The 14,757-nt window shown below is 36.3% G+C and overlaps 1 protein-coding gene across 26 annotated transcripts in view; it reads left to right on the plus strand.

Annotated features, from left to right (window-relative positions):
• The window catches only part of PPP1R9A (protein phosphatase 1 regulatory subunit 9A), a 314,168-nt gene that overhangs the window by 271,449 nt on the left and 27,962 nt on the right, over positions 1 to 14,757 (plus strand). For 17 of the 26 annotated variants that reach the window (XM_023639218.2, XM_023639228.2, XM_023639222.2 and 14 more), the window contains 2 exons: positions 7,774 to 7,931; positions 8,427 to 8,727. In XM_023639218.2, coding sequence (XP_023494986.1) covers positions 7,774 to 7,931; positions 8,427 to 8,727 — 459 coding nt within the window. The remainder of the gene's footprint in view (positions 1 to 7,773; positions 7,932 to 8,426; positions 8,728 to 14,757) is intronic. The other 9 variants (XM_023639229.2, XM_070265703.1, XM_070265697.1 and 6 more) reach the window with 1 other exon arrangement.

Raw genomic sequence — 14,757 nt, forward strand, 5'->3', positions numbered from 1 at the left:
GAAATCAGGACGGAGGGATATAAAGTAGGAAGGAGAAGATGCTGCACGAGTGGTTTGTATGTGAAGTGCATGCTTTGAGCTCCTGTGTAGTTTTCAGAGTGGGCCACAGATTTCACGTAAAATATCTACCAGCCAAGAGGGAAACACGATCCATCATGGGGTCACAGCATCTATAAAAGTAAAACTCAACAATGAACAGCTATTTCTGGAATTAAGACCAGAAAATTCTTTGTGTTTATGGTTCTGAACAATGTGCCAACCATATTGTTTCTGCAGTTCTGGTATCAAGATCCTTAGGGCTTTTTTTTGTTAATGCAGGACATTAACGTTAGGTTATGAGTGAATTCCTCTGGACAGGAAGTAATGTTCTACTTCAATACTGTACGGTAATTATGTCTGTGACCTATAGGGAATTCCACTTAGAGGAGACTTTAGAAACATTAGAATGTGGGTACACTGAAAACTCTGTTGCTTGTGAATTTTTTGATGACACTGAAGGGTTTATGAGCACCAGAAAAGTCATTTGGATATTTATTTTGGTTTTAAAATTAATGCTTGATTTGTTCAAGTTACATTATCAAAAACCTACTTCTTTAAGTTTTTGTTTTTGTTTTGTTTTTGAGGAAGATTAGCCCTGAGCTAACATCTGCTGCCAGTCCTCCTCTTTTTGCTGAGGAAGACTGACCCTGAGCTAACATCCATGCCCATCTTCCTCCACATTATATGTGGGACACCTACCACAGCATGGCTTGCCAAGTAGTACCATGTCCACACCCAGGATCTGAACCGGCAAACCCCGGGCCGCCGAAGCGGAATGTGCAAACTTAACCTAAGGTTTTAAATTTGGTTTGCATCACTGTCAAGGGATCTTTGAATAATATTTAGTTCCTATTTACAAATTTAGCTAATTAAACACCTATAAACATTTAAAATTGCATTTATAGAGATTTATGTTCGATTTCCTTTTTAGGTACTATTATTAGTGACTGACAGTCTTTGCAAGTACTTAAGAAATTCTTATGCGTCTACTACATTACACTTACAAGTATTGTGAACTTTGTTTTTGAAAACCTTCTCATGTTGTACATAACTAAGTCTTCTCCACAGTTGAAAGATACTTTCCCGTTACTGAAGCCAACACCTGTCATCTCAGTAATTGAGGTGATTTTCTACCAAAGGCATAGGATTTGAATTCTTCCTGTATAATCAAGGAAGCTATTATAGCACAATATATAATTTGGGGGGTTCCCTACTTGGCATGCTTGAGATTACGAATATTCAGAGATTTTCGACTGAGAAAAGTGATTCGGTTCTTGTAAGAAACCCTGAATGACAACACGGAAGCTTATTTATTGTGGTCATGTCAAAGACACTATAATGTCAAGAAGAGGACATGCACATATCCCACCTTCCTAGACCCAGCGTATGCACCTGACCTCATAGTTCTACTCACAGAAGTTCCCACCAGTTTGTCCATTGCTTAGATTTTATAATTCTTTGAATTTTAGATTATGCAGTTATCTTCTCTATCAGATTTTAAAGATTTTAAAGATGTCTGACATTGAAGGAGTCATAAGATAGCTAAATACCTTCCCCTAAATTCTATATCCTTTCATATTCTCAGAATCAGCAACTCTTACAAGTGTTACAAATGATATTTGATGGAATTTGGGATATCTCACATCATTTTTTTCTGACTCACAGCCACTACCTCTAAGGTGATCTAGTGCATTACTAAAGAGTCATTTCTGACATATGGACAACAGAATTTGGACCTCGTTGCCCTCTGAGAACAGGAGTGTAGGTTGACCATAAGCTGAAGAAGGCTAAGTTGGATGTCAGACTGCACTGGAGAAGTGCTACGCTAAACAAATAACCACATGTGATTCAAAGGCCATACAGATAGTTTTGAGACTGCACTTATAGATAGAGAGGTAAAAAAGGAATTTCTTAATATTTTTCAAAGATTAGCAAATGAAATGTATAGTTCATGCAACAATAAACTGAGACCTAACTAAAAGATTAGGAAACAGCGATAATCTTTTACTTGTTCTGACATGGTAAGAAATCAGCTTCCTAAAACTTCATAAATACTACTTGGAGTATAAAATTTATCAGCTTTTAGATGGCTATAAAGAAACCAATTATTAATAGAGTTTAGAGTGAGAGTTGCTCATGGTTGGGTTCCTAACCAAAGTGCTATCATAAGATGAGAGGAAGTTGTGTAACTTCATCTTAAATTACCATATCTGATTCAAAACCAAAACAAAATAGTAACTGGAAGCTAAGTCATAGGGCCTTATTTAGGCCAAGTCATCTGGCAGTTAGTAAAGTAGCAGGGCAGGCGACAGTCTCCAAGGATGTAATGAAAGAGCAGCTTCTGCTTGGGGCAGGTGGACGTCACATGGATTTGGACAGTGTCCTGGGCTGAGATCAACTTCTGGGAATACTGAGTCCTAAGATCCCAGTGCTATCAGATTAGAATGAAATTAAGACGTCTGCAAAAGAAAATGTGCTGAATACTTTTTTTTTTACTAATTTTAACTACATAAGTAATATATAAATGCAAAAGAAATACATAATACAAAAAGATTTAACATTACAAATAAGACTAAAGTACCTGTTGACCACCATCTCCAAATCTAGTACCTTCTTTGGAGGCAGCTACCATTGTCGATGTGAAATGTATCGTTCCAGTTCTTTTTCTAATTATATGCATATATTTACTGTTAGAAAATATATTTATGTTGCTGTTTTTGAAATATTTAAAATGAATATACATATTTTCTGCAGTTTGCTTTAGTTACTTAAGAATATCTTGCTGACCTTTGCATGTCAGTAAAGACATATATTGAGTGCTTTTTATGTGCTAGTCACTCTTCTAAGCACTTGGATATCTATTATTGCATTTAGTCCTCATAAGAATACAATTTCTTTCTTTTTAGATTGGCACCTGGGCTAACAACTGTTGCCAATCTTTTTTTTGTTTTTCTGCTTTATCTCCCCAACCCCGCCCCGTACACAGCTGTGCATCCTAGTTGCAGGTCCTTCCAGTTGTGGGATGTGGGACACCACCTCAACGTGGCCTGACGAGGGGTGCCATGTCCGCACCCAGGATCCAAACCCTGGGCCACTGCAGCAGAGTGCGCGAACTTAACCACTCGGCCACGGAGCCGGCCCCAACAATGCAGTTTTGATTATGTTGTTCTGTTATCATGCCCTGGATTCTGAGGGACAGAGAGGTTAGGTAAATTGCCCAATTTAGTAACAGAGCCACTGTTCTGGATTTGATTCAAGGAAGACTAACTCCAAGTCTACTCTCTTGGTAGCTATTTTACAGCGCCTCTCGAGATGTGTAAACCTACCCCTGAACGCAGTATAACCCAAAGCCCCGTGGCCCGTCTTTTATATACTTAAAGTGACTGTGAATGATATGCAGATACGGTTTAAGTTTAAAAGTGCCACCGAGTGCTTCATTATGCTCAGCATTTCAGTTGATAGCACAAGCCAGGCAGTGGGATGATATGAGGTATGACTGTTTTTGAGGAGAATAAAGCACATTAGAATCGGAGCAGACCCCATTGTTACGCTGCTCCATTCCTCTGCGTCTCTTGCCACCTATACCTGATCTGTGGGCAGCATTCTATTTACGTCAAAAATAACGTCAATCGAGTGAAAAAACTGAATGACTCACAGCATTACTGTAGGGAACTGGTCTCTGTAATAGACCATATAGAACGCCCTAATTTCACAGAACACTTTTCATAACAGCTGCTAAAGTCGTAATCGAATTCATTAAATCCTGTTAAAGGATCCGATTTGAAGCAATATTGAAACTGGTCTTAAAATGCAGGTATGTTGAGGCGGAGTCCCACCCACTCAAAACCACTCTATCATTAGCTACTTCTTATCTTTTCTGTATTTGTCCGTCTATATTTATTGATCCACTTGAGTCTCCTCTTCTTTTGTATTTGTAGCTGCATTTGAGTCAGAGACTGGAGGATCTGAAACAAAGAATAGAGAAGAAAGGGGAGAGGAAAAAAATTTTCCTCTGATTCTATGGACAACAGAACAAGACACTCTGAAGACAAGGGGTAGAGAAAGAACACAGGTTCTTGGGTTTATAAAAGCAGTGTTATGCTATTGATAAAGATCTCTGTAGACAATGAATGATGGTGAGGGAGCATGGCCACCTCAGCCCTGACATTTAGTAGCACATAACTTAGAAATGTTGAGCCAGTTGGATTTCTCCTGCCACGTCGCCATCCACAAAACTGACAGCTAATTTTTTTATATAAGAATTTTATTCCTTGGTTAAATATAAAGCCAAATAAAATCCCTCAGTTTCTTTTTATTCTTCCGGTGCTGTATACTTCTTGGAATTTACAAAGTTAGCCCTTGACATGTACATTTGTTTGGAACATAAAGTAAAACTAAAAGGAGGATTCAAAGAAGACAGAAGATTACTTGTGAAGTTTCCTTTCAGACTTGAGAGTGACCTTCTAGAAAGAGGGCGGGCTTCTGAGGACTGAGCTCTCTCCAGTCTCGTCCACAGATTAGCCGTGTGATATAGCTGAAGACAAGTTAGTAACCTTCTTTGAGCCTTGTCTTTCCTATCTGAGAAAGAAGGCTGGGCTAGAATCTCTAATGTTCTCTGGAATTTTAATATTCTGATTCTTATATGACATTATAGAAAATGATAGCTTCAGTAGTCAAACAGATCGCCTCTCTAGTTACCCAGCAGCGTAAGTCCTGTACATATTGTCCTTCTATTTCACACATCTCCTCTAATGCTCCTAAGGGGACTGTTACTGTGGTATCTTTAGTAGTTGCCTCTTCTAGACAGCATGCCTTCCAACTTCCTTCCGGTATAAGAGCTGTTGAAGTGAAAGTTCTCAGCTCCATTCCATTTTTCTCGTTCCTTACTTTAAAATTCTTTCACTCAGGATGGAAAATAAATTATTGATTTGAAATTCATGAGTCACTACTATAAAGTGACCCTGAGATCTTTGTTTTCAGACCCTCAAAAATTGTTAATTGGATGCAATGTATTGTGGGCCAGTTGGATAGTGGATTTAAGGCACTGCTTTTCAGACTCTGGCTAGCTTCAACTTTAATAGATGTAGTTCCATGTGTGCGCTCCAGCAGTTTGCACCTAGTCAGTGCTAGCCTATATTAAAGCGAATATACCAGATTGCCATTTGGGGGTTGTCTGACACCAGTACCAGGCAAATTACTGAATACACTCTAAACCCTGTTATTAAGTAGGTCTCATGTTTCCTCACTTTATTTGTTAAGTACCTAGAGATGGAGTGGCTACTGCAATCCTGGCTTTTGGTTCTATGCTTGGTCCTCCAGGGCCGGGATTCTATTACAAAAGGAGCCATGTTTACAAAAGTAGAATGAGCTTCCTCCTTGTGTCTTTTTGTCACCAAGTAATCAAGCTGTTATTAAACCAACCAAACAAGAAATCATCTGAGAAATAATTTTTTCTATAGTTTTCAACGTCTTCCTTTTTTTTTTTACTCTCTTAACATATATGTGTAAGATTAATGATAATATTTCATACCTAGCCTGTTGAAGAAGTGAATTTCCTGGACTAGTCACATCGTAAGTGATTTTACAAGCAGAAACATGGAACTCTAATGGTGTTAAAATCTTATCCTGGTAACTTGTTCAACACAAGCTAACTTGGAGTGCACAGGCTAATAGCCTGTGAGTCAAAAAACGACAATAATCATGCTAACTCATCAACTAGCTGTGTAGATGAGGGCAAGTTACTCAGTTCTCTGAGCTGCAGGAGAGAAAAATACATACTTGGCTGCTCTGTCTCTTGGGCTGTTGTGAGGAACACATGAGAGGGTGTATGTGACAGTGCTTTGGGTTATAGAACATACACTCCAAACACGAGATAGGTGAGCTGTAAGACGTGCATGGATGACGGTATATCTAATTATGTTACTGCTTTCATCTATGTGGTGTTTCCACGTTTTATATATAAACACGTGCTAGTAAGGTTGGTTCTCTCCCAATTATCACAACTAATGAACTCTTAATAGGCAGCTGCAAGTTTAGATTTTGTTAGAAGGAGGAAGTTAAAGTGATCACGGAAATTATTTTTTTTTCCATTGACATGTGAAAAATAAAGAGACTACCAATTAGAAAATATTCAGCTGTCTTTTATATATACCTGAATGGTCTGACTTCTGAATATTCGCTTTTCTTTCAAATACAGGAAATGGATTTTCTCCTAGGAAAAAATATGCTTAATTTTATTTGTTAGAGCCATATGCCAAGTGCTAAGTTCCATAGGTAACAGAGGTACAACCTGAGGTGCTTTCTTGTTTTGGTTTTATAATATAATATACTTAGAGCACAGCTTCATAATAATACTGTGAAAAGGAATTTCCTGGGGTAATGCTACTGTAAGAAATTATTTTAGTATATTACCATCAGTACATATTAATTTTCTGCAACTCACTTATTTGCCTTATTTTTAATCATTTAAATCCAGGAGCACTTAATTATTAATTCCTTGAACATTATGACTTCATTTAATGACTGTCACTCTGAAAAGATAAAATAGGATTAATGATGAAATTATGTTATATCTAAGGAGTGACTATATATCAAATGTAAGGAGTAGTAACATTCCAAATAAATTCAACCAGGGGACACTTTTCCTCAGCCAATGCCTGGGTATATTCCTGGGTAACTTCTCCTCTTCCCCTTTAGAATGGTACCTCCTGAATCCTCGTTTAGGCTCTGGGAGCAAGATTAAAGGTGGAGAGAGGCAGACTAAAGAGGGCCACACAGGACTCTCCCTTTAGCCTATACCAGTTCATTTTCTTTGTATTCTACTTTATTCTCTTTTTTCTTCTTTTTTTCTCTTTGAGTCTTTTTATTGAAAGATTTATATATTTTATTTATACTCTGGAAAATCACTGTAGTTTCTGGTGGGGAGAGAAGGTATCCAGAAAAAAGAAATGAGACATACAGAGGCACATACAAATAACTTGGAATATGAACTTAGAAGTTAATAAAAGAAAAGGAAATGTTTATACTACCCCATCCCTAATACTAGTAAATTAAGTGCTTGTGGTTGTTAACTGTTTCTTTATTGGGATAGCCTGATGTTGTTTTATTTCCCTAGCTATCTTAAATTTGCTGTTGAGGCAAATTCTTCACTGGTCTTCGTAGAGAGTTCAAAGAGGAACAAACTAGATGATCAGAAGCTCTGTTTTTAGTGGAAAAAATATGTTAAGACCAAAATGGTACAGTTCTTACAGCCCATTGGTAAATTTTGCTCTAGAATATTTGCGCTGAAGGTTACCTTCTATTGCCTACCCTTGACCTGGCAACCTGACTTGTTTAGATTTCTGTCCTTGGTTTCTGAGATCTTGTGACTTTGATACACCTTATCCTTGTATCTTTGTTCATCAAGCACTCCAGCATGCATACACATAAATAAATACAGATCTGTGCTTTTTATAATTATGTTGTGGAAAGTTTGAGGCCGTTTGGATGTTAGATTTTTCTTGTTGCCTTGGTTGTCTTTAGTGTTGGTTTCTTCCCTTAGGCTTTGTACATTTCTCCTAAATCTCACCGATTTCTTTGTTACCTGTGGGATATCAGACAGTCTGTCATGGTTGTCACCTATTTCGTGCCTGGGGTTACTGATAACCTTGAGATTTTGTTAACAATGTCGGCAGTCTCTTTGTCAGTACTCCAGAAGTTTCTCTCACTGATTGTTTTGCCGTATTCTTTTCTTAGACTTGAATGAAGCAGTCCCAGAGACGGAGCGCCTGGATTCAAAAGCACTGAAAACCCGAGCCCAGCTCTCTGTGAAGAACAGACGCCAGAGGCCCTCCAGGACAAGACTCTATGATAGTGTCAGTTCAACCGACGGGGAAGACAGTCTAGAACGAAAGGTGAGCTGTTTTCTGACTTGCGCTGTTGGTCTGTATCCTTGTTTCTAGAGCTTATTGAAGATAATGATTTCTTGGCAACCAGATTCTATGTTCTAGTTGGAAACAGGTGAAATAGTTCACTTCTTTGTCTCCTGAATTTGTACTCAACTCGATATATTGTTATAATTCAAATTCTTTCTCTACTCATTCAGTGAACTAACCAAGAGTGTTAGCCATATTGTCATATTTTGTGATGGTGCTTTTGATACTCAGCTGTTGGTTTTACCTAGTGGAAAATAATGAAGGTACAAGTAATGGTTTCTATATGTCTTAGGCATCTGTGTTAGCTACAAGGTAATATGGTGAATTGTGAATTATGCAATCTCATCTGTAAACTAACAAAGCTTGGTTTTCATGGTGATTCACTAAAAAAAGGTTGGTTTGATTTCAGAGTGAATATTACATGGAACTGATGCTCAGTGGCATAACCTCCTTTATAATCTCTTATACCAACAGCCTTCAAACAGTTTCTATAACCACATGCATATTAGCAAATCACTTCTGCCCAAGGGTTTGAGAAGTTCTTCTCCAGAATCAGATTCTGGTGCTCCATCCCTCACTTCAGTGGCTGGCAGTGTGCCCTTCTCATCTGACCACATCGCTGAATTTCAAGAAGGACCACTGCACCCAGAAAGGGAGCCTTTCTCCTCTGTTTGGGGAGACACTTCACTCTCCTCTCCTTCAAAATCTGATCATAATATGAAAGAATCTCCTTGCCACCATCAAGCTACCACCAAGAAAATATTACAAGAAAAAGGTATTGTTAAATTTTTTGTTGTTTTACTTTTGCTTTGTCTGACTTCACTAACACCTCATTTGTACTATATAAAAATGACTTTTTTTCTCATAATCATAAATCTTTTGTCTTCTCACAGCTAATAATTAATATTGCTTTCCTTTTGTATTATGGGATAAGAAAACACCCCTTCCCATTTATTTTATTTTATTTTTTTCATCTTTTCCTACCTGGTTAGTATTTGTACTTCTTCAGCTCTCTACAAGTTTGCTATTGAAGGAGATTCTTCAGGAGACCTCCTAGAGAGTTTGCTGAAGAGCAGCCCAGAGTTTCAGTAAACGGTCACATAGTCATCTAGAAAATTTATATATATATATAAGTATGAAGATGAAAGTGATATAGGTTTTAACCTGTTAGCTGGTTTTTATTTAGAAGATATTTTCACAGTAATGATTTATATTGTGGAGAATGTGATAGAAAACTATGATAATGTAAGGGATTAGCCAATTAAATTTTAAAATTGGCTCCTAGAATTAACACCAGAATTTCATAGCAATATCAATAGACTTGTCTTTGTATATTTTAATTTATAGAGGTAATAAATTCCTGTTTAAACAAGTTAAATGATACAGAGATGTATAAAGAATTGGTTCATTCTGTTCCTGTCACATCTGATGTGTTCCTTTAAAGTAACCAAGTAGATTTGGTTATATTCTCTTTCACATATGAGATACACATAAATATATCTATATGCATATGTGTGTGTATGTGTAAAAACAAAAATACTTTTTGGTGTGTTAGTCTTTTGTATACTTTTTTTTACAAAAATGAATTCATACAAATCACACTGCTCTGCAATTTTGTTTTACACATAATATCTTATGGACATCCCTCCAGGGCAAAATGCACAAGTTTAAATGACAAGATAATCTCGTATAGTGAGCCTATAGTGTAACCAGAGCAACCTTTATCATATTGATGGACACTTAGACTGTGTCCTGGGGGATTTTGTTGTTTATTTGCTTGTTTGCGTACTACTGTAAAAAAAGATATACTGAGCATGCTGGTGCTTTCCATTCTTGTATGCCGACACTCCTAGAACACATTTCCAAAAGTTGAATTGGTAGTCAGAGTATATTGTACTCAGAGGAAAATGTATAGGTTTAGATGCTTTTGTTATTAAAAATAAATACACAAAATAAAATAAATATTCAAAATAGTAGAAAAAGAACAACCAAAAAACAGAGAATAGAATGGAGAGAAAAAAGATATAAACTGTTTAATTTTTGTTGAAATGAAAAACCTATTAACTCCTGCTCACCAAAAAAATATAGTAAAAATGTGTAAATTATTCTAGGTAAAAGTGAATAGCCTCTTGGAAGGACAGATTAAGAAAAAAATAGAGAAACAGAAAAACCAAAAACACAGCATTAGAAATGAGAGAGGAGATAGAGAGATGAAAATAATTTTTTTTTAAAGATAGTATACAAACTCTACAGCAGATTTGAAAATCTACAAGAAATAGAGAATTTCCTACCAAAATATAAAGTACTCATATTGGTCCAAGAAGGAGAAAAACTGGATAAACCAATAATCACAGAAATATGAAATATATTTTTATAGCTTCCATTTAGAAAGGCACCAGGCCCAGCTGGTTTTATAACTGAATTCTGCGTAACCTATAAAAAGATAGATAGGATCTATTTTATGCTACTTATTCCAGGTATTTCTCATTTATTTTATGTAGCTAGTCTTAAAAACTAGTAAAGATTGTATAGAAGATGGAAATCTTATGCATGTGGATTAATTTTAACTATGCTAGTGAATGAAATCCAGGAGTAGAAATTAGTTATATTCCATAATCAGGTAGTGTTGATGCTGGAAATGTAAGAATTGTCTAGCATTAGAAAATATAACAATATAAATCATCAAAAAGGAAAGGTAAAGTGTTGTAATTTTACCAAGTTGAAAGACATTTAATGTAATTCTTCAGACATTTCCAGTAAAAACTTAAGTGAAGAAGGGCTTAGAAAAATATTTTCTAACTCTGACTGGTTATTTACCAGAGATCAACCAATAAATAGTGAATCTTAGACCATTTGCACAAAAATTAGGAATAAGACATGAGTGCCAACTATCATCACTATTTTTAAGTCTGTTTTTGAGAATTTTCTAATTGCAGAAAGATAGCATTAAATAATCAGTATAAATTTGGAAAAGACAAAAGTATTTCTATTTGAGGATTATATGAATGCTCATCTAGAAGATTAAGTGGCCAGATATAAAATAAATATATAAAAATCAGTACCTTGATGTGTGTAAGGGTGAAATGTCTGCAACTTACTTTGAGATGTATTTAAAAATGGAGTAATGGATGAACAGAGGGATGGCTATATGATAAAGCAAATGTAATAAAATGGAAATTGTAGGATCTAGGTGGTGGATAGATGTTTGTTCACTGTAAAAATCTTTTGTCTTTTTTGAAAAATTGAGTGGCAGAAAGAAATGTCACTTCTGTCCATACTGATCTAGAGAGTCAATACAACTGACATTTTGTGGAACTTGGTAAGCTGATTCTAAAATACATAAGAAAGAGGAAAAGGCCAAGAATACCTGAGACTCGTGAAAAAATGAGGTGAAGATCTTGGCTTGCTGATACCTGCGATTATTAAAAAGCCACAGAATTAATTCTGTATATTTTTTGTACAGAGGTATTTAAATAGACTAAGGAGCAGAATAAAGAGCGTAGAAGCAATTTTTATATACACACACTCGCATATATAGTTCGTGTATATTTTTGAACTTACGACAGCTGCATAGGTAGCTCAATGGAGAAACAATAGAATTTTTAATAATTGTTCTGAGAAAATTGGTTTGTCCATATTTTTAAAAAATTATGTTAGACCTCCCTGTCATCTCATACCTTGCAAAAAAACCCATTCAAGGTGGATTCAGGACTTAACTTGGAAATGCAAAACTATAAAACTTTTAAAAGACTGTAGAGAATATTTTTGTGACTCTAGGATGCAGAAGGATTTCTTAAACAAGATGCAAAAAACAAACCATAAAAGAAAAACTTGATAACATCAAGTAATAGTAAAATTAGGAACTTCTTTTCCTCAAAGACACAACAAAGAATATCACAAAATTGGAGAAGATATTTGTTGCCCATGTAACTAATGAAGGATTCATATCTAGATTATGTGAATAACTCCTATAAATCACTAAGAAAAGATAAACAATACAGAAGGAAAATATGTAATGTCCTGAAGAGACTCTTCATAGAAAATGAAAACCAAAAGGCCAAAATATTTATCAAAAGGTGCTCAGTGCCATTAGTAATCAGGAAAATATAAAATAAGCCAGATGAGATACCATTTTATACCTACCAGATAGCCAAGAAAATTGAAATCTGATGTTACCAAATGTTTGCAAATATGCGAAAGAACCAGAAATTGAATAGTCTGCTGGTGGAAGTGTAAATTGGTAGAAGTTCTTTGGGAACCATTCGGCTTTACCCAGTAAAGTTGAAAGTGTGCATACCCTGTGACCCAGCGAGTCTTCATCTATTTATGATCCTGCACTTGTCTACTAAGAATCCTGTACAAGAGTATTCATAGCAGCCCTGTTGTCTAGTAGCAAAACCTGGAAAAAACTAAAAACTGGTAATTAGTGGAATAATCACCAACAGAATAGATAAATGAATTGTAGTGTATTCATATAATGAATCTATGTGGCAGGGAAAATGAATAAACTGCATTGAAACATAACAGGGGTGAATCTCTGAAACAAGACATTGAGAGGATAAAGCAAATTGCATATGATTCTATTTATAGTGTTAAAACTAGCAGATTATTTAGAGATACAAACAAAATGTTGAGGTTATGAATGGGAATGACAAAGTCAATCGCTTGGACAGTGTCAGACAACTGAAATGGGAAAGGACACACTGGGAACTTCGTAAGTATAAACTACAGTGGGAATGGGGGTGATAAATGAAATGGGTGTTTGTTTTATTGTTTTTTCTTTATACTTTACAACTGTTTTAGAAATATTCTTGTTTTCAGTAGACAATAAAGATAATAAAGGGCCCCCATATTCGAAGTTAATTGATAGACTTTATCTCTAATATACAAGTAGCTTCAGAGAATTTTTAAAAAGTCAAAAAAAGGCTAAGGAAATAAACCATCAATTCATTGAAGAGAAAATTCGCGTTACTTATAAGATATGAAAAAGATGACCAACCTCACTAAAGATCAGAGAAATGATCATTTAAATTAAGTACCTGTCAGATTGCCAAAACTTTTAAAGAATTCCAACAACCACTGCCAGCAGTGGTGTGGGACACTCTCATACATTGCAGGTGTGATTGTACATCACTACATTTTTGAAAAGTCCGTACTTATGTATCTCTACCAGATCAAAAATTGTAATCTTTCTACAAATACATTGTGAGCGTAGAAATCGTGTTTAATTGTGGGGGCCCAATCTGTTTTGTAACTCTTGGTAAACATCATAGCTTTTATTCCTGGTATTTTCCTCTTGGTTTCCTTTCCTGAGCCTGTCGCTTGCTAGAATTATCTTCCATAGACTAGTCCTAAGCACAGCTCTTCTAGAACTTTTGAGGTAAAAATGAAGTACTTACAGAGTAAAAAATACCAGTGGAGGCAAAAGAATACTTCAAGCCTACTAATTCATGAAAAGTAGTTGTCAAGTTGGTAAAGGACTTGTACAGTGGTTTTGCCCTACTTTCAAAAGAATTAAAGGCTTCAGAAACTCTCGTTAATTAACCTAAATGATGGCTTATAATAGTACTTTTATAGAAATATACTTGTGGCAAGCCCTCTATCATCTCTTCAGAAAAATATGTATAGATCCACATTGGCCCGTAGGAAGGCAAAAAAGCAGAAGCATGTGTTTTGGAGCTGTAGGTTGATACTTTGTGGTCCCCTGTTTGAATCTATCAGACATAACTAGGTGTCTGAAAGAAATTACCTTATAGTCAGGGAGTGGGTCACTCACACATGAAATCTGACCCACCAGTTTTTAAAAGTGGCGAAATCTTGTCTAGATTATTTCTCTCTGCCTTTTACTTCTAATTTATGTATGATTCTTTGAAGTAAGCAGATGTTTCCTCTCAGATTGGAAAAGTAGTGCATGCATGTGAGCTGTGTTTCCAAGCCCCCTGGCAGTAATGGAGCCGTGAAACGTGACAATCCCATCCTTTCCCCCACTGCCTTCCTTGTCTCCTGCGGTCTCTTCTTCGGGATGAAACTCTGAGCTGTAGTAAACAGGATAGGAGATGGGAAGTTTCTTCTTCAGAGACCAAGTACTTGGGCTTTCCCATTTTTTGATTTTCCTAGGCTGGTCATGCTTCTGGATCACAGGGCAGAAGCAGTTAAGTGACCTTTTATAAAGTATTAACTTTATAAATAGTCAGTTACTAGTATGAGAACCGTTGTTAGGTGCTAACTATGACTGGATGAAAGCAGTGCCGTATGTTCTTTCCTTCCCTTGATGAAACTTTCCAGCCTTGAAGAGTTTTCCTTGCCTTCCATGTTCATTGACATTAATCTTTTCATTCATGTGTTCATTTAACAAATACTTTGGGCATCTCCTCTGTGTCAGGCATTGTGCTCGAGGTTGAGTGCAGTGATTAACAAGACTCCATCTTTTCCCTCGAGGAGTTTCCAGACTAAACTCTCTCTCTCTAATTTATTGCTTGCTTGTTTGTTTTGTGACAGACCTTGTCTCCGACACCCCCAGTTACCCTGCCACCGTCAACAACGGGGAAAGCCCTGTACTTTCTTGCTCCTTCCACTCTCAGGTTGTCTTGTACCTTGAAAGATGTTCAAAGACCTGGCAGGCAACTGACTCTCAGACCCCAGCCAATTACCAGTCAGTGCTTTGAGGGTCATGTTCTAGTCCTCAGTTCAAGTCCAGAAACTCAGTAATACACTCAGATTTAATCAAGTTCAGAGTGACTGATATTTTACTATTTGAACTTATAAAACACTGATTTCTAAACCAGAATACTAATTTTCTGATTTA

The sequence above is a fragment of the Equus caballus genome, chromosome 4 (genome assembly GCF_041296265.1).
Source record: "Equus caballus isolate H_3958 breed thoroughbred chromosome 4, TB-T2T, whole genome shotgun sequence".
Classification (NCBI taxonomy): domain Eukaryota; kingdom Metazoa; phylum Chordata; class Mammalia; order Perissodactyla; family Equidae; genus Equus; species Equus caballus.